Raw genomic sequence first — 26,781 nt, forward strand, 5'->3', positions numbered from 1 at the left:
CCCTCAGCCAAAATGATTTCATCTTCAGTGAAAGAAATTTATAATTATTATTTGTTAGTTATGTTTTGCATATCTTTGGATATTTAATTTTGATAGACAAATATTTTCTATATAAATACAAATGTTATTTGAGACACAGAATTATTCATGATTTTTCTGGTATATATAGCTCTCTCTAGCTTTTACCAAAATGAAAAGTGTCTTGATACTGTGCAGTTAAAGAAATAAAGTTCATAATGAATTATTGTATAAGGTTTCCCTTAGGTATGCCTCAATTTGTTGAGCAAGCTTACTCTTTCCTTCTGCTGTACTCTTCCAGGCACTTTGAGTTATTTAAATAGGTGTTTTTAGCAATGAGGTCATCAGAATATCTTATTTGAAAGACGATTTTGGACTAGAAACTGGACAAGAAAAGTCCACAGAGAAGAAAAAAAAAGCAGCTCTACTTGGTCAGAAAACAGAACATTGTTTTCAACTGAAGTGAAGGGAATATAGCTGAAAAGAAACGGGGAAGGAATGCTTCTGGTTATGACGGCTGGGGAAACAAAGGCTGTATTGTTGAGCATGTCTGTGTTCTATGGATGCAGCGTTGAAAATGTAGTTTATTATTACTTGAAAAAGGAAGTATTTCTTTGCCAGTGAATATTTTTTTTCAGATATTTTCTGTTTAAGAATATTTTTGGCTGGGAGTAGTGGTGTATGCCTTTGATCCCAGCATGTGGGAGACTCGAGACAGGTAGATCTCTGTTTTCCAAGAAGGCCTTGTTCCTCCTAACCCCCAGTTCCTGGAGCTTGAACCTGGGACCTTTACAGAACTACACCCCTACAAGCCAAATTATTTAAATTTTTTTTTTGTTTTTTTGCTTTTGATAAAAATTTCAGGAAATTTTAGGGTATAATCTGGGTTTTTCACCCCTTCTTTTAAAAAGATGGCATCTTGCTATTTAACCAAGGCTCTCTAACCAAATTTTCTGACTCAAGATCTTTTTGTATTACCCTGCCAAGAGCTGGGATTATAGGCATATCCCATCACATCTGGAATAAAGTGGAATCTTTTATGTACATGGGACCTCAGTAAACTTTTTCTGTAAAGAGCTCAAACATAAATATGTTAGGTTTTGTGGGCCATGTAGTGTCTCTGTCTCAACTACTGAACTCACAGTGTATGAGTGAAGAAAGCTGTGTTTTAGTAAAACTTCATAAAAACAGGAAGATGATATAGTTCATTGGTCTCTAAATATAACACAACTAATGATGTCCATGCGTTTTATAAAAGACCTCTTACTAATGCTTTGTAGGGCTAAGCAGCTGGTTAATTTAATTTTGTCTTTATTGGTCCCTTGCTGTTCAGGAACTTGAAAACTTTGAAGTAAGCCTAATTTTAAGTTATAATTGAATCTTAACACAATGAATTAAGAAAAACTTGACACTATATAAAAATATTTTAATTGACTTTATTGCTATTTTGGGGAAAAAAAGACTAGGAAGAGGAGAAAATGGAAAAGGAAAGTCCTTTCTTTACCCAGTAGGTCAATACTTTGAAAAGGAAATGAAAAAGCAGTCTTGGTCTAGGGAACCAGCAGTGATAAGGTGGGCAAAGGCAGTATAGAAAAAGCTCAGGGAGACTAAGGTTGAACATGGGGAATACTGAGTTCTCTGACCAGGCTTCTATCTTACAGGTAAGAGAGACCAGAAGCAGTCTTCCTAGGGAACTGGAAAAGCCCAGGAGAAAAGACCTACAATAAACATACTGTTACTTAGGAGTTCACAGAGATGTACCTAGTAGACCACAGCTACAGTCAGGTCTCCCATATTCACATGCTGCTTCTTATCGGCCTTTTTTGTACTTTTACATATAAAATCACTAGAAATTACTGAGATAGCTAGAAGAAAGCATCTAGTAGAAAAGATCAAGAATAAATAAAAAGGAGAAAAAGGTACTGGGGAGAGAAAAAGTGTTTTTCAGGGAAAGGAACCAGTGTTAACATCCTTAATAAGAAAGAGATGCTGCCCTGGCGGGAGGAGCAACATGAGCCTTGAGAGGCAGCGCAGGGGAAGACAAAACATGCCTGGAAACAGCCTTCAAGGGTTGCTTTAAAATACGAAAACCGCCAAGACGTGAGTCACAAAATGAAAAAGTTTAATAGGTTTAAAGATAAAATTGAAGAAAAACTCCAGGAAGTATAGAAATAGGAAGAGATGGAGAAAACAGAAGATATGAAACTTAAAGGACCAATGTGAAAATCTACTGACTACAAAGAGTTTCAGAAAATAGAATGTAGAAGATGGAAGACAAGGAAAATTTCCCAAACCTGAAAGACACTAACAGGGCCCCTGCAATTCCCAATCCAGTGGAAGGTCAAAAATTAGAACAAAACATATCACTGTTTGGTTAAAAGAAAATAAATGCTTAGATTTTTTTAGACAAAAAGAATAGTTAAAATATTTGAGTGAGTACAGTGGAATACTGACTAGCAAGAAACAGAGTACCTCTGTATGAACAGCACTAAGGAAGTCTTAAAACAAAAGAAAAGCTACATACAATATATGATTGTCATTAAAGTTCAAGAAAAACCTAAATCAGCCAGGCAGCGGTGGCGTAAGCCTTTAGTCCCAGCACTCGGGAGGCAGAGCCAGGTAGATCTCGTGAGTTCGAGGCCAGACTGGGCTACCGAGTGAGATCCAGGACAGGCACCAAAGCTACACAGAGAAACCCTGTCTCGAAAAACCAAAACAAACAAACAGAAAAACCCAAAATTGATTATGTTCCAAATAAGGGCAGTGTGAATAGTGAAGAGTGACTGGAAAAGAACGCGAGGAATGAACGGAGTGAAGGAAGGTCTCTGGAGTGCATTAGCTACTCTTCTGTTGCTGGGATAAATGCCGTGACTAGAAGCACCATAGAGAAGAGTTTGTTTGGACTTACGCTTCAAGAATGCTAAGAGCATCATGGTGGAGAAGTGTGGCAGGTGTAGGGGCAGGAACAGGATGCAGAGCTCACGTCCTCACCTGTAAGCTCGAAGACCACCCCTCAATGTCATACTTCCTCCATCGAGATGACATCACCTAAATCTCCTCCAACAAACTGAGAATGAAGAGTTCAAATGCCCAAGACTGGGAGGCATTTTTCAGTCAAAACAACATACATGTCTTGATTAATATTTGGGATGCATGAATATATGCATCTGTCAGCACATTTTGATTCTAAAGGATTTGTGCATTATTTCATGGCATGTAAATTTAGCAGTAATTAAAATAACTTTAAAAGGTTTGCATTTTCTCAACAGCGATACCAGTGGTCAGAAGACAATTCATTTAATTAATAATTCTAAAGGGAAATTACAAATCTTTTTCAACCAAACTACAGCTTACTGTGAAAATAGACTAATGATACTTTGTGATATTCAGGGTTTCAAAAAGTATGCTACCCATACTCCTTTCCCAGGAAGCTGCTGAAAGTTGCACGCACCACAGAGAAGAAGAGAGCCAAAGAGGAATACTGGGATCTAGAACAAAGAGCAGCCAACTCAAGAAAGATGGTAGATCTCCTTTTGAGGGAGGGCCACAGGATAATAATTGCCCTGTGATCCTAGAGAGCAGCCATTTCAGATGAAGCAGGTGGGGAGACTTGCAGAGACCTTTCCATGACGATAAAATTATGTGTGAACATCCTGAAGATTTGTACACCTGGAACAGTTTGAGTTGAGTTAGACATGCTAAGCAAACTGAAGAATCAGTTGAGGCTGTGAAATGCTCAGCAGGTAAAGGCCCTTGCTGTCAAGCCTGAACCACCTGAATTTGAGTTTTGAAAGCCACCTGGAAGGAGAGAACAGACTCTAGTCATCCTTTGTCTCCACTTGTGTGCAGTATCACACATGGGCACACACTCAGTTAAATACATAGGATTCTGCAGAGAAAACTAGTACTTCAAAGAAAGGAAAATCACCCACAAAATCATAATGTAGACGTTGAAAATTGATGGGCTGGAGAGATGGCTCAGTGGGTTAAGAGCACCGACTACTCTTCCAGAGGACCAGGGTTCAATTCCCAGCAACAATATGGCAGCTCACAACTGTCTATAACTCTAAGATCTGATACCCTAACACAGACATACATGCAGGCAAAATGCCAATGCACATAAAATAAAAGTAAGTTACTTAAAAAAAAAAAAAGATGATGAAGGGATGATATGCAGTGTTTGAGATGACAATAAGACATGCAAAACAGTAAAATTCTAATTTCTAAAGTAGAAAATGAATAATGCAGAAAACTTAAGAAGGAACATCGTGTAACTATTAAACTGATAAAGATTTGTTTTTATAAAAAGGAACAACTAAGGGGGAAGTAGTTGGAAATTAGGAAATGTGCATATAGGGATGCATTTTTTTTTGTTTTGTTTTTTGTTTTTTCGAGACAGGGTTTCTCTGTGTAGCTTTGCGCCTTTCCTGGAACTCGCTTTGGAGACCAGGCTGGCCTCGAACTCACAGAGATCCGCCTGCCTCTGCCTCCCAAGTGCTGGGATTAAAGGCGTGCGCCACCACCGCCCGGCTAGGGATGCATTTTTTTAAAACAATTTTTTTGCCAAAATGAATTGGCCAAATTATATGCATGCTTAACTTTGATTCAAAAAGCAAAATACTAAAGCAAAAATATTATTACTGTAAAATATGAAAAAATAATTTGGAACATACACAAAGATGATGTTTTAGCTGATTTATGACTGTAGGAGAGTTTTCTTTTGCTTAATTTTCAAATTTTCTACTTTGAATGTGGTTTGCATTTGTTATTGGGTGGAGAAAAATGGCAGTTAAAAAGTTGGTTATCATTTCTGTAGTGAGGCTAAGGTTAATATATTCAGAAAGTTATCATTGATGTTCAGAAGGGGATATATTCTAGGTTGACAGAGACAGTTCATACTAGTGAAGGAAAAGAAAAATATGAGATTTTTTATAGAAATTATGTAATTAGTTCAATAAAATTATAGTATTATATACATTTGTCACTTAAATAAATATTGAAAGCCTCAAAAATGTTGTTAAACTACTGCATCTGCACCTTTGTATTAAGATTTCCCTTTTTCTTTTAACAGAAAAACAGGAAAAGGAAATTGACATCTATGCTAACCTCTCTGATGAAAAGGCTTTCGTGTTTTCAGTCGCCTTGGCAGAAATAAATAGAAAAATTATCAATCAAAGACTTATTCTCTGATATTTGTCTGCAAAGTCTGTTGACACTTTCTTCAGGATTACATCAGCAAATTCTCAGACAGTTATGGACTCTCAGGAGCACTCTGACTGTATGAATGAGGGCCATTGATTGATTTTTCTCTGCTACATAGTCGGGTGCCACACTTGGGGAGTGAAGCTGTGGGTTTAGACTTTGCTGGGATTTCCTTGTTTACCAAGGGTTATTATCAGTGTTTTGTGTTGGAATATAACTAAATGTATTTACAGAAAAAACTACCAAAAAATAAGCCCCCAAAACTGGATAGATATTTACAGACTAAAGGAACAGGAGTGAAGGTGGAAATATGAAAACTAGGGCAATTGAAACGCTTCAAAGTTTTCAAGTTTGCACCAGAGATGCAATATTTTAAGTATTGTCAAGAGAGTGACTTTTAAATATATATATTTCAGGCTTTCATCATTAACAGATTGCATATATACAATCCATTGACTTTTAATAAATTGGTAATTGATATTTTATTGAATGGAGAATTACGAATATAGATTCTGTCTTCAATTGACTTTTCTTGGCCACTATTTTAATGATTTAAGGTAGGAGTTATATTTTCAGAAACTTTCTAGACAGTTTGGAAATTTGGGTGCTATATGAAGAAAAGCATTTAAGGCTGTATCATATTTCAGATATAAACACCTTGTTTTCTTGAATGTTTATTTATTGGTTTTTAAAAAAACTTTTCTGTTATCAAGATGGTGCCTGTTAACCTAAACACAAGATATATTTATTACATGCAAAATATTTCTTAGCTACTTGTAAACAGTGATGTTTTGTCTGAATGAATGTTCATTTATACATAATTCTGGTAATTATTTAAACTGTTACTTCGTCCTGGAAAAAAATAAACCTTAATATTGAAAGTGAGTAGATTAGTGTGGTATAGCTTTTTTTTTCCTGGTGAAGTTTGTAAACTATTTCAGCCAGTTTTTCCAGTGTTAAGTCATTGCTCCTTTTGCCTCCTGCATGTTGACACACCAGTGCAGTGATTAATCTCTTCACACTTGCAGCTTTGCTTCCTTTCATTCTTTCTTCCCCAGTCTGCTTGGAATTCCCATAGCTGCCTTGGGAACATGAGTCATTGCTTAATGGACTTTTTGTTTTTTAAAGATTAATAATTTTATTATTTTGTATGTGTGTGATGTGCATTAAAATGCATACACACCCACACACATACATACCAATGCCTGAAAAGGCTGTAAGAAGATGTTGAATCTCATGGAGCTAGTTACAGGTGACTAGTTACACTGACTGAGAACTAAATGTCCTCTGTAAGAGCAGCAAGTGCTCTTAACCACTGAGCCATCTTGTTAGCCCCTGCTTAGATAGACAGTTTTGCCTGTTTAAGATAACCCCTCCAGTATGTATATGTTTATTTTTGAGATGTAAAATTATACATACTTATGGGTTACATGGTAGTTACTTCTATTGTTGTAGGAATATGCCATGAACCAAGGCAACCTACACAAAGAAGAACTTATTTTGGGCTTATGGTTCCAAAGGGTTGGAGTCCATGGTGGTGGAGTGGAGATAATAGGCGGCAGCCTGCTGGGGCAGTAGCTGAGAGCTCACATCTCAAACCACAATCTAGAAGCAGAGTGAGCTAGCTCAAAATGGTCTTTTGAAACCTCAAATCTTGCTCCTTGTAACATACTTCCTCCCGCAAGGCCACAGAGACTTGCAGAGGGGACATCTCATTCGAATGACTAGTTTCAGCTGTCATTACCCAAAAGGTCTACATTTTTTGTCCCTTAAATTTGCATCCAGCAGAGGGAGCTTTAGAGACACTGTAGACAGGGTGTAGGATTTTCTTAGGCATTCCCTCCACATCCTTGCTTCTCTCTCTCTTCCTCTTCTTTCCCTTGCTCCTCAGCGTGTCTTTGAGACAAGTCCTCAGTGTGTAGGATCTCCTGATGTGTATTTCAGGCTGGTCTGGAATTCATGATTCTTTTGTCTGCAACTGCAGATACTACTGTAGTTATATGCATTTGTAACGCCTAATAAAAGTTTTTTTTGTAATCTCTGAAACATAAAAACCTTCAGTTTTTTACCAAAAATGTGTAATAGTGATTGATATAAGAATCTCTGTGTCTGTGTGTTTCTCTGTGTAAGTTTGTATAAGTAAAGTATAGCTTGTAGAGAAAGCATCTCTCTATAAAGAATTAGAGATAACAATTTATCTATTCAAAACTGAATTTTTTAAAGTTAAAATTTCATTGAATATGATGAGTAACTGCTGAGCTTGCCATGTAGAATTTATTTTACTTTAGATAATATTAAAATTGTGAGGTTATTTCAACTTTTTTTGTCAGAGAAGCAAATTAAATTAGGTTTTTACTGTTTGCAGCATAACCCATTTAGGCAGTTTATCTAAACACTTCATTCTGTTTTTGTTGTTGTTGTTTTTTGGTTTTTGGTTTTGGTTTTGGTTTTTTGAAGCAGGGTTTCTCTGTGTAGCTTCGCGCCTTTCCTGTAACTTGCTTTGTAGACCAGACTAGCCTCGAACTCACAGAGATCCTCCTGCCTCTGCCTCCCGAGTGCTGGGATTAAAGGCATGTGCCACTTCCCCACCCCACCCCCACCCCCAGCTATTCTCTGTTTTAATTGCAAGCTGTCATTAAAAAATTAATGGATCTGTCCAGGTGTCTTATCCCAGAACACTACTTTGTCTCTGGCATTGAAGCTTCACTTGTTAGCAGATGTCCCTGGAACAGGTAGTTCTTTAATTACTTGATCCCAAACTTTATTCTCTGGTATTATCCATATATGATAATTCAAGATCTCTTAAAGATGATTAAAAGATTAGGTTAGGCTTGTTGAAAATATTTTCAAATGTGATCAAGATTAAAGTAATTTGGGAGGTAGGCTGAATCACAAATCTGGATGCTTGCCCTCTGTGCTGGCTGGTTTTCGTTAGCCTGACACAATCCTAGATTTAGCTGGGAAGAGGGAATCTTAACTGAGAAAATGCCTCTGTAAGATTGGCCCGTAGGAAAGTCTGCGGTCTTGATTAGTGACTGAGTGGGAGGAGCGAGCTCACTGCAGGCAGATGTGCCTGGGTGCATAGGAAAGCAGGCTGAGCAAGCTATGAGGAACACAGCTGGAGAGTGGTGTTCCTCCACCATCTCTGCTTTAGTTCCCTTCAGGTTTCTGCCTGAACTTCCCCTAATGGACTGATTCTGGGACCAGAAGCCAGATAAACCCTTTTTTCCTAAGTTGCCTTTGGTGATGATGTTTTATCACAGCAGTAGCAATGTTAACTAAGACAAGTTCCTACTCAACTCAACTTCATGGTATTCTAAAATATTTTTGGGAGCAGTTTGAGGCTTGAGTTTGCTCTTTATTAGTTTTAAATATGAACCATTTTCCCCCCACTGTAAGGATGCCTTGAGCTATGTTGTATCACACCATTTCTAATTTTCCTTTTAGATTTTATTTTTATTTTGTACATGGAGGTGTATAGGTGTACAGGTGTACATTAGTGCAGGTGCCTATAGAGGCCAGAAGAAGGCCTCAGGTCCCTGGAGCCAGAGTTACAGGTGACTGTGAGCTGCCCAGAATGGATGCTGGGAACCAAATTCTGGTGTTCTGCAAGAATAGCAAGTGTTCTTAACTGCTGAGTTGTCTCGCCGGCCCTCTGAATAGAACACTTAAAATTTCTTTTCAGAAGAGAAGCCAACACAGCCCCACCCCTAAACCAAAAAGCTATTTGCATTTGATGCTTTCCGGGGGAAGGAAAATCAGGTTTCACCAATGGCGTATCACTATAGTATCAACCCCATTCTGGCTGGGGTGGGCCCCATGCTCAGGTGTAGTTGTCCAATACAAAATGGACTCTTTGAAGGCAGATTTTCTCTGTGTCCCATCAGTCTCTCCCAAATATAACCACACAGATTATATGGTTATAAATGCTCAGCCAATAGCTTAGGCTTGTGTTTAGCTAGCTCTTAACACTTAAATTAACCCATTTCTATTAATGTATGTGCTGCACTGCAGCTCCTTTACCTCATCTGTGAACTTCCCATGTTGCTTCTTCCGAGTCTGGCTCTCGACTCCTCAGACTCTGCCCTTCTTCCTAGCATTCTTTCTGCCTAGTTATTGGCTGATCAGGTTTTTTTGTTTGTTTGTTTTTGTTTTTTTTTGTTAACAATGAGCAACACAGATTTATAGTGTACAAAGATTGTCCCACAGCAGACCCCATATTTTTTGTGTGCTTTTAGTTCCATTATTTTTTTCTTAGTGATTTGTTTTTAGTTTTTGTTTTGTTTTTCGAGACATGGTTTCTCTGTGTAGCCCTGATTGTCTTGGAACTTGCTTTTTAGACCAGGCTGGCCTCAAACTTACAGAGATCCGCCTGCCTCTGCCTCCCAAGTGCTGGGATTAAAGGTGTGTGCCACCACTGCTTGGCTTAGTTTGTCTGTTTTGATTTTCCTTTTGTTTTTTGTTGTTTTCCCTTTTTTGGTTTTGTTTTCCTTAGAGAGACAGAGCAACACACACACACACACACACACACACACACACACACACACACACACACACAGGCAGAGAGAGAAAGAGAGAGAGCGAACATGAAGTTGGGGAGGTGGGGGAGGATCTGGAAGAAGTTGAGGAAAAGAATATCAAAATATATTGTATGAAAAAAGACTTTAAAGAAAGGTAAGGGCTGGAGAGATGGCTCAGAGGTTAAGAGCACTGGCTGCTCTTCCAGAGGCTAAGTTCAATTCCCAGCATCCACATGGTGGTTCACAACCATCTATAAGATCTGGTGCCCTCTTCTGGCCTGCAGGCATACATGCAGGCAGAACATTGCATACATTTAAAAAAAAAAAAAGGTAAAAACTCTCAGCCATTTGTTAAGTAATTGACAGTAAAATGTTACTAGTCATCTAATATACAGGTCTTTTGAACTTCCTCCTGCATGACTGAAACTTTATGTCCTTTGAACATTTTCCACTTACTCCGGTTTACTTAATCTCCATTTTATCTTTGTTGTCACAAGTAGAATCTTATTCTTTTAAATATTAGTTTTTGTGTGTGTGTGTAATGCTCACTTTCTTTACCTATTTACCAGACAGCTTAATTTATATCTTGGTTATTGTAGATACTGCTTCAGTGAATTTGAGAATACAGATATCTTTTCATTTTATTACTCTCTTTTTCATTGGCTTAATACAAGAGGTGAGATTGCTAAATCATATAGTAATTCTATTATTAGTTTTTTGAGGAGCCTCCATGTTTTAAAAAAATTATGTTAATTTAGCCTGGCTGTGGTGGCAAACACCTTTAATCCCAGCACTCTGGAGACAGAGGCAGGTGAATCTCTGAGTTCAAGGCCAGCCTGGTCTACAGAGTGAGTTCTAGGACAACTGGGGCTACACAGAGAAACCCTGTCTGGAAAAACAACAACAAAGAAGTTATGATTTTGTGTGTGTGTGTGTGTGTGTGTGTGTGAGAGAGAGAGAGAGAGAGAGAGAGAGAGAGAGAGAGAGAGAACCTTGTAGGAGTTGGTTTTCTATTGTATGGGTCCCAAGTATCAACTCAAGTCATCAGGCTTGGCAGCAAATGCATTTACTGTTATGGGAATTCTGTCACTGGTCCCATAGCCAGTTGAGAGGAGTGGTTTGGTACAAGAGGTGGGGCTTTCCTTGGGGATGGACATGACTGAAAGAAAAGGCGAGGTGGAGAAGTGCTCGGCTTTTCGAGTGAGGAATGAGCTGTGGCAGAGTTCAATAGGTGATCGATTTAGATTCCCCATTTGTCTTGAGATAGTTGTGCATGGATTATAATTATAATAAACAGTTAAATAATCTTTTGACATCCTTTATCAATGACCTACTGAGTCATCTCATCCTAGGAGCCTCCATATTGTTTTCCAAAATCGGTATTCTGGTTTACAGTCTCACTCTGGTGTACAAGGATTCCCATCTTTCCACATCATGCCAGCACTTAATGCTGTTCATTTGATAGCTACAATAACAGGTGTAAGATAACACCTCACCCTGGGTTTGATCTGCATTGCCCTAATGATTGATATTGAGCACCTTTTCAAGTACCTGTTGGGCATTTGTGTGTCTTGAGAACTGTTTGTTTTGGTCCTTTTCCTACTTTTTAACCAGGTTATTTGTTTTCTTACTACTGAGTTGTTTGAAGTCCTTTACATGTATGTCTTGCAGATGTTTTTTCTCATTCTGTGTGTTGCCTTTCATTTTGTTTTCTCCTTTGCAGTGCAGAAGACTTTTATTTTGGCATACAGCCTCTATTTCTGCTTTTGTTGTGTTGCCAAAAACCACTGTTGAAGTCCTACACTGAAGCTTGTCCTCAGCTGTTTTCTAGTTTGGGGTCTTATGTTTCAGGTCTTAACTAGTCCATTTTAAGTTGATTCTTTTGTGTGGTGTAGCTTCAGTTTAATTCTTTGGATGTGGCTATCCAGTTTTCTCTGCTTCATGTACTGAAGGATCTGTCTTTTTCCACTGTATTTTTTTTTTTTTGGTGGCTTGTTGGAAATCATAACATGCCTTAGAGGTGTAGTTCCAGACTATAGCAGCAAAGTGAATATTGAAATAAAGCAAATCACATCTTTGTTTCCCAGTCTATTATTTATTTATTTTTTTGGAGCTGAGGGTCGAACCCAGGGCCTTGTGCTTGCTAGGCAAGCACTCTACCACTGAGCTAAATCCCCAACCCCCCCAGTCTATATAAAAATAGTTTTCATGTTATTGTAGTCTAAATGTACCAATAGCATTATGTCAAAAATATGTGCCAGATGTGGTGGAGCACACTTTTAATCCCTTTCACTCCAGAGGCAGAAGCAGGTGGATCTCTGTGAGTTGAGGCTAGCCTGGTCTATATAGTGAGTTCCACATTAGCCAGAGCTACATAGTGAGACCCAGTCTCAAGCACACACACACCAAAAAACAAACAAACAAACAAAAACCCAAAAACAAAAACCCAAGAAAAAGTTCCTTAATCTACAAATGCTTTATTGCTAGAAAGTGCTAATGATCATTTGAGACTTCAGCAAGTCATCTTCATTGGTAGAGGACCTTGCCTTGATGTTGGTGACTGCTGACTGGTCATAATTGTGTTTACTCAAGTTGGGGCAGCATGGATTTTTACTTCAGCATTTTACTCACGATAGACTTTCTTTAAAAATTGGAATCAGTGCTCTCAGATGCTGCTACTATATCAACCGACACATATTTGAATTAAAAAATATTTTTAATTACGTGTATTTGTGTATGGGTATGTGTACATGGGTGTAGGTGCCAAGGAGGCTAGGACACGGGATCCTCTGCAAGCTCATTAGGTGCTCTTAAACACTCGGAACCATCTCTCCAGTTCCCCAACCACTCTTAAAGATTTTATTTTCTTTTTTTTTAAAGATTTATTTATTTATTATGTATACAGTATTCTGCCTGCATGTGTCCCTGCAGGCCAGAAGAGGGCACCAGATCTCATTACAGATGGTTGTGAGCCACCATGTGGTTGCTGGGAATTGAACTCAGGACCTTTGGAAGAGCAGTCAGTGCTCTTAACCACTGAGCCATCTCTCCAGCCCAAGATTTTATTTTCATTTTATGTGTATGAGTATTTTATCTGCATGTATGTATGTGCACACTGTGAATATTTGGTACCCCCAGAGGCCAGAAGAGGGCATAAGGATCCCCTAGAACTGGAGTTGCAGATGGTTGTGAGCCACCATGTGGGTGCTGGGAATGAAACTCAAGTCCTCCACTTATGCAACAAGTGCTCTTAACCATCAGGCTCTCTTTAGCCCCCATGGAAATCTGTTTTAACTCTGTTGAGAGCATCTTCACCTGTGGTAGATTCCATTTCAGGTAACCACTTGCTTATTTTTAAGAAACAACTATCACATTTTTTAAAAAAGACTTATTTATGTGCATGTCTGTGTGAGTTAATACCACATGTGTTCAGGTGTCCATAGAGACTAGAGGTTAGATCCCCTGGAGCTGGGGTTACAAGTGGTGATGAGCCACCAGATGTGGGTGCTGGGAACTGAACCCTTGTCCTCTGAAAGAGGAGCCAGCACTCCTAACAGGTGAGATGTCTCTCCAGCCCCTACCATAATCTTACCTTGTTGTTGTAGTAATTCACTCACATCATAAGTTCTGCTTCAAGTCAACTATGAAAGTTGGAATCAGCTTCTCTCAAATTCTTCCTGATACTTTAACTACCTCCCATGGATCTTAATGGCATCTGAATCGAATCCAGTGGAATCCACAACTCTAGCACCTTGCAAAACTTCCTGTTACTTGAAAGTCACACTTGCTCCTAATCTCTGTTCTGTAAAGTGGATGTGAGAACAGTCAAGTAAACAGTCATCTTGCACATTTTTATTGTCACTCTTATGCATTGTCAGATGAGCAGTGATACTGAGCATTAGATTTCAACAGTGAGCTCAAAAGATTCAGAATATCATGCTGTAAACAATGTCATCTAGGCCTTGTTTTATTTCCATAGTACACGGTAGACCCATTATGTATTGCTGTGGAATAATCCTCTTGTACACTGTAAAGATTTGTCACTTGAATTGGCTTAATAAAATGCTGTTTGGCTAGTAGCTGGGCTGGAATTTAGACGAGAAAGCCAAACTGAGAATGCTGGGAAGGAGAAGGGCAGAGTCAGGAATCCCCAGCCTGATGCAGAGGAAGCAAGATGAGAATGTTGTACTGAGAAAAGGTAACCAAGCCATGTGGCTAAACATAGATAAGAATTATGGGTTAATTTAAGTTTAAGAACTAGTTAGTAATAAGTCTGAGCTACTGGTCAAGCATTTATAATTAATATTAAGCCTCTGGGTGGTTATTCAGGAATTGGCAGGCAAGAGAGAACTGTCTGCCTATAATGTATTTCTTACAGAATTTTTTCAGAATGATAATGAGCATTGCCTTAAATGTAGTTCCCAGTTATATTGCCCCCCAGTGTCAGCAAGCAGATCTTTTGGAACTTTGAAGTCAAGCATTGATGTCTGTAGATATATGAAAGTCCTAGACAGCATTTTGCAATATAAGGCTGTTTATTACTACATGGAAAAATCAGTGTATTGTAGCTACCTTCATCTGTGATTTTAGCTAGCTCTTCTCCCTAGCTGCTGCACTCACTTTGTGCCTTTGTTTTTGTTTTTGCTTTTTGAGAAAAGGTTTCTCTGTGTAGCCATGGCTGTCCTGGTACTCAGTCTGTAGACCAGGCTGCCCTCGAACTCAGAGATCCACCTGCCTTTGCCTCAGGACTGCTGGGATTCTTTAGCGTGCCACCACTGCCCGGTGTGCCTTTGTTTTGGACTTGGATTTTAAACCTCCTGATCCCACCTCTGCTGGCTTTAGCCTTCTCTTAAGCAGCTTTCCCACCTCTTACTAGAGGAACATTTCCTCATATTGTACAGTCTGGTTAGCCACTGGCGTTCTAACTTTTAGTCTGTGTGGCTGTTTTCATCTGAACTTCAATCAGTTCTAGTTTTTTTATTTACTTAGAGAAATGCATTAAATTCCTTTCACTTGACCACCCAAAGGCCACTGTGAGCTGCTAATTGATCTTATTATAATGTTGTCTCAGAATAGGATGAAGAAGACAGAAAAGAATGGCCAGGTAATGGAGCGGTTACAGCACGTGCATGTTCCTGCCATCTTGTGTGGGTATGGCTTGTGGAGATCACAGATCACCCTAACACATAGTTATATTGAAAGTTTGAAATATTGCAAGAACTACCAACATTTGACAAAAGATGTCCACATTCATCACAGGGTTGCAACGAATCTTCAGTGTGTGTGTGTTGTATATATGTGCGTACACATGAACATGTATATATGTGTTCACTTGCCTGTGTGTTGTTTATATGTTAATACATGTGTGTATGTGAGGGTGTCAGTACACTTGCCCATGCATGTGCATCTGTGGAAGCCACAGGTAGGCATTGAGTGTCTTCTTACTGACCATCCTTATTTTTTTAGACAATCTCTCACTGCATCCAGAAGTTACCCTTTTTGGAGCTGACTGGTCAATGAGTGCCCAGGGTGTACTTGTCTTTGTGGCCCAAGTGCTAGGGTTACAGATGTGAGCCACCACACCTGGCTTTCGTGTGGGTGCTGGGGTTACAGATGTGAGCCACTACACCTGGCTGTCATGTGGGTGCTGGGGATCCAAATGCAGTTCCTCATGCTTGTGCAGCAGTCACTTCACTGACCCAGTCATCATCTCAGCCTCCAATCTTCCATTTCTAAAGAAAATATCAGGGGTGGGGCACAGGGAGATGACTGGGGAAGAGTGCTTGCTGTATGAGCATCCTGTGAACGCAGGGCGTGGCTGCAAGTGCCTGTAACAGCAGCACTGTGGAGGGGAAGAGAGAGTTACTCGGGCACACTGGCTGCTCGACTAGCTCCACTTTTTGTGGGAGACCCTGTCTCAAGTATAAGGTGGAGAGTGATGGAGCAGGACTCCTCCCTTTCATATTCTCTGGGCTCTGTACCCACACACAGGTGCATACACTTGCACATGTGTGCACATATTACACATACAGATAATAAACATTAAAGCATAGTGACTCACACATGTAATCCTAGCACTCAGGAGTCTGAGACAGAAAGATTGCTGTGAACTCTAATCCATGCAAGGCTACATAGTGAATTCCAAGTCAACCTGCAGTGGGCTGTGTTAGACCCTGTCTAAAAAATAAAGATCTGTAAAGTGCAGTAAGCAAACAGTATGCTAGCATTTGCTTGCAGTCTTTGGCTTGTCTCGGTGCTCTGTGTTCTGTCCACTGAGCAGTGTTTTGTCCTAGCAGTCCAAAGGTTACAGTAGCTTTGTAATATCGCTTGAAATCAAGAAACAGGAAATCTTGGGGTTGGAATGATGGCTCAGTGACCATGAGTACCTGCTGATCTTCCGGATCACCCAAGTTCAGTTCCCAGCACCCACACAGCAGCTCACAACCATCTGTAACTCCAGTTACAGGGAATCTGATGCCCTCTTCTAGCCTTGGGGGTACCGGGCACACAAGTGGTGCACAGACATCCATACACATGAAATAAAAATAAAAGAAACGTGATACCTCTTATTTGTTTTGTTTTATTTTGTTTTGTTTTCTGTTTGAAAATTGTTTTGGCTTTTGGAGGAGTCTTCTCTGCTTCCATTATTAAAATTGCTTTCAGTTTCTGTGCAAAAATGTCATTGGAATTTTGATAGGGACTGTGTTTATCTACTTATGTTTGAACAGTGTGCTTTAAATCCATTATATCCAAGTCCATAAGCATGAAATATTTGTGACTTTTTCAATTTTATCAGTGTTTTCTAGTTTCCAGGATACAGATCTTTAATTCCTTAACTAAATTTATCCCTACCTATTTCATTATTTTTATACTATTTCAGTGTTTTGTTTTTCTTCTCTTTCATACAGATTGTTCCTGGTACAAAGAAAAGCAACTGATCCAGAAGTGGTGGCCCACATCTGGAATCCAACACTTTGGAGGTAGTGGCAGAAGGACCAGGACTTTGAAGCCAGACTGTGTCAAAACTTTGACCCTGAGGCTGGAGAGATGGCTTAGTGGTTAAGAGCACTGGCTGCTCTCCCGAGGATCTGGGTTTGATTCCTAGCACTAATACAGTGACTCACAACTGTCTGTAACCCCAGTTTTAGGGGATCTGACTCCTTGCCTCCACAGGCACCAGGCACACATAATATACAGACATACATGCAGGAAAATACCCAAACACATTAAATAAAAACAAAGAACTTTGACCCTGTGTTTAAAACAAACAAACAAACAAAAAAACCCAAAAAACCCACCACTACCACAAAACCCCAACTGATTCTGTATGTTTCAATTTTACTGAAAACGTTTGTTAATTCTAGTTTTCAATCATGCTATCTGCAAATGGTTAATAGTTATATTCTGATTTTAATGCCTTTTTCCCATCTGATTGCTCTTGGTGCAACTTCTAGTTTTGTGTCAAGCAGAAGTGGTTGGGGTGGTCATCTTTCTCTTGTGAAGATCTTAGAATGGGACCTGGAGAGAGATTTCAGTAGGTAAAAGCATATACTGCTCCTGCAGAGGACCTGAGTTTGATTCCCAGCACCCTAATCAGGCAGCTCACAACTGGCCTCCATGGACATTTGCACATGTGTGCTACACATAAACTCACAAGGCACACATACATACACATGAATACAAGGAAAATTATAATAATTAGAAAAAGAAAAAAAACTGCTTAAAGTAAAAGCAGTGACTTCCTTAGACAGATGATGGGGAAGGAGCCACAAAAGAGAGCCTGCCAAAAAGTCCTCAGAACAGCTGAAAATATTTGACTTTATCCTTTTAGGGGGTGGCAGGAAGTTCCACACAGTGTGATTTAGTCTGAGATAGTCTACATGACAAGATGGAAGAGTCAGATGCTGGGTAAGATTCAAAGCACAGATGGGTCCTTGACTCCCTGTCCCAGAAAGAGAGCGGGATAGAGAGTGCTACAGAGGGGCATGGCTGATTTTCTCAGGCTGTGGGATCTGACCACTTATAGTGTGGTTCTCAACCTGTGGGTCACAACCCCTTTGGAGGTCAAATGACTATTACAGGGTCGTCTAAGACCATTGGAAAACACAGATATTTACATTATGATCCATAGCAGTAGCAAAATTCCAGTTACAGAGCAGCAACAAAATAATTTTATGGTTAGGGGGTAACATCGTGAACATGTATTAAAGGGTCGCAGCATTAGGAAGGCTGAGAACCATTGATTTAGAGTGACTGGAGTCTTAAAGGGATAGGCCCACGATCTAACAATGTGACACAAAGTGTGCCCATCCCCTTTGTTCTCAGGATTTAGAAGCCTCTCTCCCTTCAAGGCCCCACCCTGCTGCTTATGTAAGATGTAAGATGCGCTCTCTCTTCTAATGCTCGCTCTCTTTAAACCTGACCACCCACCCCATCCACAGTGGTTATGAGGCTCTCTATCCTAACAGTTCCTTCTCAGGGTAAATTTGTATCAGCTCCTTTTCACAAACCTGTCGTTTCTCTTTATTTTAGGCTATAACATATACCCCTAGCTGGAGCATCTGCTGGCTCCTCTGAATGCTGGGTGATAGAAACAATAAGTCTCTTTTGTCCTGGACACAGTGGCTTGCTCTTCTCTGCTAACTGAATGGCAGGGAGAAAGATTCCCTTCCCCTTTTACAATTACCAGAGTATCTGGGGTCCCCATATGACACAGAAGCACGCTTCTACTCCCCTGTCAATTTGGGTCCTTATCTCTAACATATATTCATAATTATGGCAAATTGCGCCCCTACTCTTCCTATGATGAGACCTGCTCACCAAATTTAAAGCCTCTATTCACATTACCCCCACTTAGAAACGACCTCCATCTTTCTCTTAACCATGGAACCAGACTCAGGCAGCTGGCCATTGTCTGCTACAACGCCCTCTTATCTGTGCTACCCTCTGTTTACCCTAGGGTATGGGACACTGCTAATCCTCCCATAGCCTGTCATCACTCTCTTGTCCTTGTCTCTCTGAAAGACCCTTTCTCCTACACAGCAACACTCCCAATCCCAAATACATAGAGGCCTAAAACCCCCTCATTCATTGCCTCCCACAGGCAGGACTCCTAGTTGCCACACACTCCTCACACAACACTCTTATCTTGGGAGTTAAAAAACCTAATGGAGCCGGGCGATGGTGGCACACGCCTTTAATCCCAGCACTCGGGAGGCAGAGCCAGAGCCAGGCGGATCTCTGTGAGTTCAAGGCCAGCCTGGACTACCAAGTGAGTTCCAGGAAAGGCGCAAAGCTACACAGAGAAACCCTGCCTCGAAAAACCAAAACAAACAAACAAACAAAAAACACCTAATGGGTCCTTCTGCCTGGTCCAAAAACCTTAGAAAAATTAATGAGGCCACAGTCCCCAACCCTTGTGCTCTCCTTTCGTCCATCCCCACCAGCACCACCTATTTTTCCATTTTCAACGTAAAAGACCTTCTGCTACTCCTCCCCCACTCTGTCTCCCTTCCCCTGGGACTCACTTGTACAGCCCTACACGGCTTCCAAGACAGCCACCACTTCTTCGGTCAAGCTCTGAAGAAGGATCTGTCTTCCCTATACTTTCCTCCTTTCTTTCTGCACTATGTGAATGATCTTCTCTTCTGCAGCCCAACCCACCAGGAAGATCCCTGCCAATCCACAGCTCTCCTCGTGCTCTGGCTTCCCGGGGCTATCGGGTGTCCAGAGAGAAGGCACAGGTATGCACCTCCCACTGTTCCCTTGGAGACTCTCCATGCCTCCTTCGGTTCAGCATCTCTCACATACCCTTTACCTAAGACACAGGGAGGCTTCATAGCCTTCCTGGGCCTCTTTAACTTTCCCCATATCTGGATCCCCAACTTCTCATGCATAGAAGAGCCCCTCTGTGAGGCCACCAAGGGTCTCATAGAGGAACCTCTCCTCTCTGCAGTCCTACCAGAGCTCCACAGATCAGCTGAAACGTGCCCTGTCCTGGGCCTCTACCCTGTAGCTTCCAGACCCCTCAGATTCTTCTTTCTTTCTTTCACTCCACTCAGGGCAAGCTCTAGTAGCCCTTTGTCAAGCAGCAGGAGATACCTGTTCCCCCATAGCTTATTTGTCGAAACACTGGCCCTGTCCTTACAAACCTTGGCTTTGTTCCGCATTCTGGAAGTTAACACAATCTCACTACACAGCCTGCTTCATGTACTTACACACTTTATAGTTACATAGGGATCTCTAAGTCAACAAGCCTTCCTCTCCTTACCTGCGTCTGGGGTGCAGATCCTCCATGCTTTTCTTCTGGACCCCAGCCTCACCTTTGAATCTCCCCTACACTTAACCCTTTACCCATCACCTCTTTAGCCACTGACTCATACCACCCCCGCTCTGAGATCCTGGGTCTCGCCATGAATCCCTTCTCACACATCCTTGAATACCTTGATTATCCCACATACCATGAACTGGTTCATATGGCAGTTCTAACAATGCCCCCACACACATGCAGCTGGATATGCCATTATCCAAGGACACCCCCACTCCCCCACCCCACACACTCTCATTGAGGCCAAGTTTCTTCCCTTGCTGCCACACCTTCTCTCCACAGACAGTGTGAGAATCAAAGTTATGTTTTAAATTTTAATTACTGTGTCTAAGAGATCCATGAAACAAAAATGTCTCTAACATTTAAGCCCCTTGCCCAAGGACAGATACTTCCTGAAATGCTAGAAAGTATTATTTATGGAAGATAATAAACCACATGTTTTCACTGCTCCCCTAAATAAGTTTGACCCAACTGCACCAGATGTGCTTAATCACATGTAGATGGGAGGTTTATGGGTAGGAAATAGATCAAGTGTCAAGATGTGTGCTTGCCTGATTGGATGTAGGGAGAGATATGCAGGCATGAAGTACGTCAGGGTATATGGTTGCCCCTGATTGGACCTGTTGGGAAATATGGTAGCCTATGGGTTTGTCTTTTTAAGCTTCTGCAAAATGTGACTCATGGCCATTTTCTGGGAAACCCGGAATGGTTCTGGCCAGAATCCATCATCCTGGCCAGTATTTAATTAATGCTTGCTTAAAATTTGGCTCAAAAATTGTGGAACTGGTCTTTTCCTCATGTTCTCAGGTCTGACAGCTCTCATCAGGGCCTTCACCCTGGCCAGAGACAAGCAGATTAACATCGATGCTGACTCCAAGTATGCCTACAGCAGCATCCACTCCAACACACTGGTCTGGAGACCTGGGATTCTTAATCCAGTGCCAATGCCACTCGTACAGAAACTCCCAGAGGCAGTATTGCTGCCCACCATCCCAGTCGCAATGGTACTCTGCAGGGGATATCAAAAATAGACACTGTATCTCCCTGGCTGATAAACGGTGGCTAACCTGGCCAGGGAAGCTGCACTCATCCACCAGGACCTGGAGAGACAGAAAGCTAATCCCCACACCCTATAATGGTAATACATACGTTAAACCTCAAGCTCCCTGCCCCCAACACACCTGAGGTTCTTACCTACACACTCCCTATTCTACCTGCTAATCAGACTCTCACATTCTTCAAACAATACCCAGTCTGGCCCAGGCAGGAAGAGAAGGTTTTCCTTCTATAGCTCTCCCAGACCTGAGACTTCTGTTTGTGAACTAACCTTAGGCCATCACCTTCCCCACTCACCAGACGAGCAGCTGGCAGAAGCCCTCAGGTTGGCTTGACACATATTTCTCTGGAAAAGGGACACAAATATCTCTTGGTTCTAATCGATACTTTCTCAGGGTGGGTGGAGGTTTTTTCCTATTGCCAACAAAAGAGCCTCCACCATTACCCAGCTCCCTCTCTCTGCAATTATTCTCCTTTTTGGCAGGGGAATTCCCCTTTTGGCTTCTCAACCTCTATTCAGTCCAGCGAGTTCTCTTCAGTTATCTGCAACACCTCATTTCTTTTCTTAACATACACTGGAAGTTCCAGGTCCCTTATCGGCCACAGTCCTCTGGAAAGGTGAGAAGAACTAATTGACCTCTTAAGAATACTGACCAAACTCTCCCTAGAACTGAAATTAGACTGGATAAAGCTTCTTCTAGTCCTTTTGAGAATCCGCTCCCTCCCCCCAAATCCACACACCTCAGGCCTTTTGAGGTCATGTGTTCTCCCTTGGGGCATTTACCTCCTCCTCCCTCCCCCTGCAGATACCATCTCAACTCCTATCATTTCTCAGGCAGCCACTATGGAAAAAGAACATACTTCCTTTTCCTGGCCTCTTTCCCCACTGAAGAGGGAGACTCAGCCCTCCGGATAGGAGACCTGATTTACCTGGTAGAGGCCTATCGCCCCACCCTGGGCCCCAAATGGACAGGACCCTACAAAATTATTTTCCTGATCCCTACAAATGCTAAACTAGAAAACCATTTATCCTGGATACACCTGTCCCATCTTGAAAGACCTGTCTGCTCATACAGAGCAGTCCCGACTGTGCCTACAACACTAAAATAAGATCCCTTCTGTCCCAGGACAGAACTGGGCCTATACACTAAAACTCAGCTCCACTCTGTCCCAGAGCAGCCTGAGGGAACTGACCCCAATGCTTATTCTGTCCCATCCTTCCCAAAGGACTTCCAGAATGACCTTAATTGGAAGCCACAAGCTGTCACCATCTGGGACTACCCTCAGATGTCCTTGAGGACTTGTGGCTCCAGGGAACTTTTATCCAACACTCCAGACCAAATCCAGTTTTTCTCCATCTGCCTATATTTCCTTCTCTAAGCCCCGTTCTGTGACGTTCTGAAACCCCTGGACCTTATCATTTAGCTACGTTATGGCTTTTCTTGGTGCTCCTGCTGTCTGTGATGATCCCCATCCATGACTGGGGTTGTGGGGAGAAGCTCCTGGTAATCTTTTACCTGATTATTGTTTCATTAGGTGCTACCTGGTGCTGTCCCTACGTCAGAACCCCATTTTAATTATAAAATCTGTCTTCTCTTACTCTCAATCCTACCTCTGACCTACCCCTGCAAAACATGTCTGAAATCTTTTTTTTTTTTTTTTGGTTTTTAGAGACAGGGTTTCTCTGTGTAGCTTTGCGCCTTTCCTGGAACTCACTTGGTAGTCCAGGCTGGCCTCGAACTCACAGAGATCCGCCTGGCTCTGCCTCCCGAGTGCTGGGATTAAAGGCGTGCGCCACCACCGCCCGGCCTTATGTCTGAAATCTTAAAGGAGAGGTCACCCTGTTCCAGAATCCTGGGTAACAACACTGGGACCAGGGAGGAAACTACAGCTTTTCTGTGGCTCTCAATAAGACAGCCTGCATGCAGGAAGCCCATTTAGTGTCTTTTCAGATGGTGCATGACTTCTTGGCAATGACAACCTAATTGTCCCAGTCCTGTCATGACCCTCATTGATGGGAACAAGCCACATTGTAGCTCTGTGCCCTAGGGCCACAGTCCTGCTGTTGGTGACTGTAGGCACACCTGCTAGTCCTTTCTGCAGGACTGACCTTGTTCCAATATGTCTCCCCGAGTACCTGGCAGGGCCCTACCCCCCAATGATCACATCACATCAGTAGCTAGAACCCCCTGGACATCTAGCTGGACACAGACTAGAAAAAAAAATCAAGAAATAATATAATCAAGTTAAAAAAAAAAACCTTACAAACTGGACAAAGTGGGATTTTGGCCTCAGTTGGGTAGCTAACGGCCTGGAGGTGAGAGCTGTCAGCCTTCCTGCTCCCATCCGTTCCTCGGATACACGTGGAGTCCCAGCTCCTCCCTCCTGTGCCAGCAGATCTCATTCCTTTGATCCCAAGTCTTCCCTCCTTAAAATGCTTGCCTCAGAAACAGCAGCCATGAAATGCTCTCTAAAATTCAACCTGACCTAGGAAAAGACTGTTGGATTTGTCCAAGAACAAGACAAGTTACACAGGCTTAGCTCAGATCCCTTTAGCTACCAACTCCACATCCATGACCTGCCTCTGTGCCCTGCCTGTACAAAGTGTGGGCACAGCTGTCTGTGGGGCCTCCTCCCAACTGCACCAGGTTAATTTCCAACTCAAAAGCCCCCGATGGCACCTGTTTCACGTGCCCCAATGACTTCTTCTCATGTTCCTCTGTCAGTTCCTGCCTGGTTGTATACTGAGTTCAATCTTACAGTCATTCCTAAAATAAATGACCACTCCACCCCTGTCTGAACCAAAAGGAACAGTGTATTACTTCCACTCTTATGAGGAGTCATCACAGCAGGGGCTGTGGGCCTGGGGAGACCAGACGCTGGACTCTAACACGTACAAGATCGCCAACTCACCCAACGAGGAGATCTGATGACACTGGTACAGGGCAACTCTGAAAAGCTCCCGACTCAGTGGGACTCCCTGGCAGCAATGGCATTACAAAATGGATGGGGATTAGATCTTGTTTGGCAGAGAAGGGAGGGAACTGTCCTATGTTAGGGGAGGAATGTTGCTTCTACCTGAACTTACCAGGTATCTAAGGGAGAATGCCAGACAGCTAAAAGAATAGACTCATGGGCCACATACACCCCCACCAGGCTTGAGAAGTTTCTGGAGGCACTTGGGGAACAGGGATTGTAAAGGCTAAAGTTATATTTTAAGTTTAAATTAATGTGATTAAGAGATCTATACAACAAAAATGCCTCCAACCTAGAAGCCCTACTTGTCCAAGAACAGATGACTTCTTGGAATGTGGGGGGCTGTTGTTCATGTAAACAAGCCATGTGTTTTCATTTCTGTAAACAAGCTTGGTTGGCCCAATTGCACAAGATGTGCTTGGTCACACATTGGTGGGAGGTATGTAGGCATGAAGTTAAGTCAGGATGTATGTTTGCCCCTGACTGGATGAAGGCAAGAAGTGTATAGTCTTATAGGCTTTGCCTTTATAAGAACCTAAGATAATTTGTGGCCATTCTCTGGAAATCTTGGGTATGGACCTGGCCAGTGTCCATCATCCTGGCCGTTTAATAAAGCTTGCTTCGAATTTGGCTCAAAAATTGTGGTAGTGGTCTTATTCTCACCTGGTGGGATTAACAGATAACCCCCCACCCACACACACACACACATATGATAGTTCTGACTCTAATCTTAGGTCCTTGTGTATCAAAGTTCCTCTCTTACCTGTTTCAGCAAAGAGTACAAGTCCTTACCTCCTCAACTGTCACCCAACTCCTCCTGAGAACTCCCAACCCCTCAGAGTCCTGGAACCATATGATCCTGAAGAGACAATATATGGGCTCGAGGAATCAAGATATGCACACACACACACACACACACACACACACACACACACACACCCCCACCACCACATATAACCCTTCTCAGCTGTGAGCAGTTAAGGTAGAGATGATGCCCCCAACCCCACTTCTTTTATACCTCAAGGGTCAGAATAAGCCAATTGGATTCCTACAAGGTTAGATGACCTCTGTCATCCCTACAAGGAATACTTTACTTGCAGAGATAATATCTCCCAAGACGACTTGTCTTTCTTGGCAGAAGACAGTTTTAGGAAAGGGAGACTACAGAACTGCACCTAGCCCCGAAGGCTGCAGCAATTTCCCATTCTCGAGCCCCTCACTCCACCACGTGAAGAGTTTCCATCCTTTTTCCCCTTGGAGGCACCCCTTTCCCATGAGCAAGTGTCTGTCCTTCGCTGTCTGAAGTAATCAGTTCAGTCTGTTGAGATCAGATCCCTGTCTTTTTCTGCCTTCCATCCTTTATGCTGCCTCTTCTGAGGCAGATTGACTGGGGAGAAACAGAAGTCCAAAAAAACCTGGTGCTGTCTAAAGTGGGAAGACAGAAAAACGTCCGTAGAATAAAATGGCTCCATTAGCTGCTGGGACCTTCCAGGCTCACCTCAATCTGAGGTGAACCTGCTACAGATGGTGGGTACCCCAAGACTCACCTTTTGCCCCATCTAGGTTGCCATGATTGTTGCAGGACTGAGGTTTACAGCTGTGCCCTAAGAAGCCAGGTTTAGTCAATGCTCTCTGATAAACCAATCACAGGAGAAACTAATAGTGAAAATTTTTTCAATATGGCTGCTTTGGGAAGAGGAAAAAGAAATCCAAAGGATACTACCCTACTCACCTCCCATACCCGAGTCCATCTTCAGGGTCCTAACATGAGGACAAGGTTTAAAGAGAAGACAAGAGACACAGCTAAAGCAGTCTGGCCCCGGTGGGGTCCCCATCCCATTGTCTCAGTTCTAGTCCCTCTTGCAAAATCCTCTGACAAATGGTAATCTTTCTGACAGAAAATCCCTCCTCTGATTGCCCCCAGGGCTTCAGGCTTTTCATCTCCCAATTTAAGGTTTCTGGGAGGAATGCCCATCCCTGGGGAGCCTTGTTTTAAGAGTCCAGACAGCCAGAGAGAAGAACAGTGAGTTTCTTCAATACCCTCATTCCCTTCCTTGCATGCCAATCAGTGACGACAGGTGAATCTCTTGAATTGGAAGCCAAATATATACCTTGGTGCTAGCGGTGCAGATCAATGTATGAATCCTAATTGGTGCCTTTCCTGGATCTCGCTCTATAGACCAGGCCGGTCTCAAACTTATAAAGACATGCCTGCCTCTGCCTCCCGAGTGCTGGGATTAAAGGCGTGCACCACCACCGCCCGGCCAGCCACGAGCTTTTACCTCTACAAAATCTTCAGCCTGAAAGGGCCCTGAGCTCCTGTCTCCTCCCGTTTTATATTCCTCTCTCTGCCCAGCCATATCACTTCCTGTCTCCACCTCCCTAGTGCTGGGATTAAAGGCATGAGATCCCAAGTGCTGGGATTAAAGGCATGTGCCACCACTGCCTGACCTCTGTGGCTAACTAGTGGCTTAGCGCTGCACTCTGGTCTTCAGTCAAGCTTTATTTGTTAGAGCATACACAAAATATCACCACATATATGACTTCTGCCCCTGGTTAGAGATCTTAGCTAAAAGTTTTAAATGTGATTTCTGGGGCTGTAGTAATATAAGACAATGAAGTAAAATCTTTATGTTATGGTTTAGATGTAAAATGTCTGCCCATAGGCTCACATGTTTGAAC

General features: G+C 42.1%; 1 protein-coding gene across 4 annotated transcripts in view; it reads left to right on the forward strand.

The window, feature by feature from the left end:
- Positions 1–24,738, forward strand: part of CUNH16orf87 (chromosome unknown C16orf87 homolog) — a 45,248-nt gene extending 20,510 nt beyond the window's left edge. For 2 of the 4 annotated variants that reach the window (XM_052727450.1, XM_052727449.1), the window contains 3 exons: positions 16,649–16,720; positions 19,394–19,483; positions 20,875–24,738. In XM_052727450.1, coding sequence (XP_052583410.1) covers positions 16,649–16,720; positions 19,394–19,483; positions 20,875–21,098 — 386 coding nt within the window. In that variant the 3' untranslated portion in view covers positions 21,099–24,738. Of the gene's footprint in view, positions 1–5,089; positions 6,106–16,648; positions 19,222–19,393; positions 19,484–20,874 lie in introns of those variants that run through there. The other 2 variants (XM_052727451.1, XM_052727453.1) reach the window with 2 other exon arrangements.
- The last annotated feature ends 2,043 nt before the right edge of the window (positions 24,739–26,781 follow it).

Source organism: Peromyscus californicus, unplaced genomic scaffold (assembly GCF_007827085.1).
Source record: "Peromyscus californicus insignis strain IS unplaced genomic scaffold, ASM782708v3 Scaffold_8__1_contigs__length_139910024, whole genome shotgun sequence".
Taxonomy (NCBI): domain Eukaryota; kingdom Metazoa; phylum Chordata; class Mammalia; order Rodentia; family Cricetidae; genus Peromyscus; species Peromyscus californicus.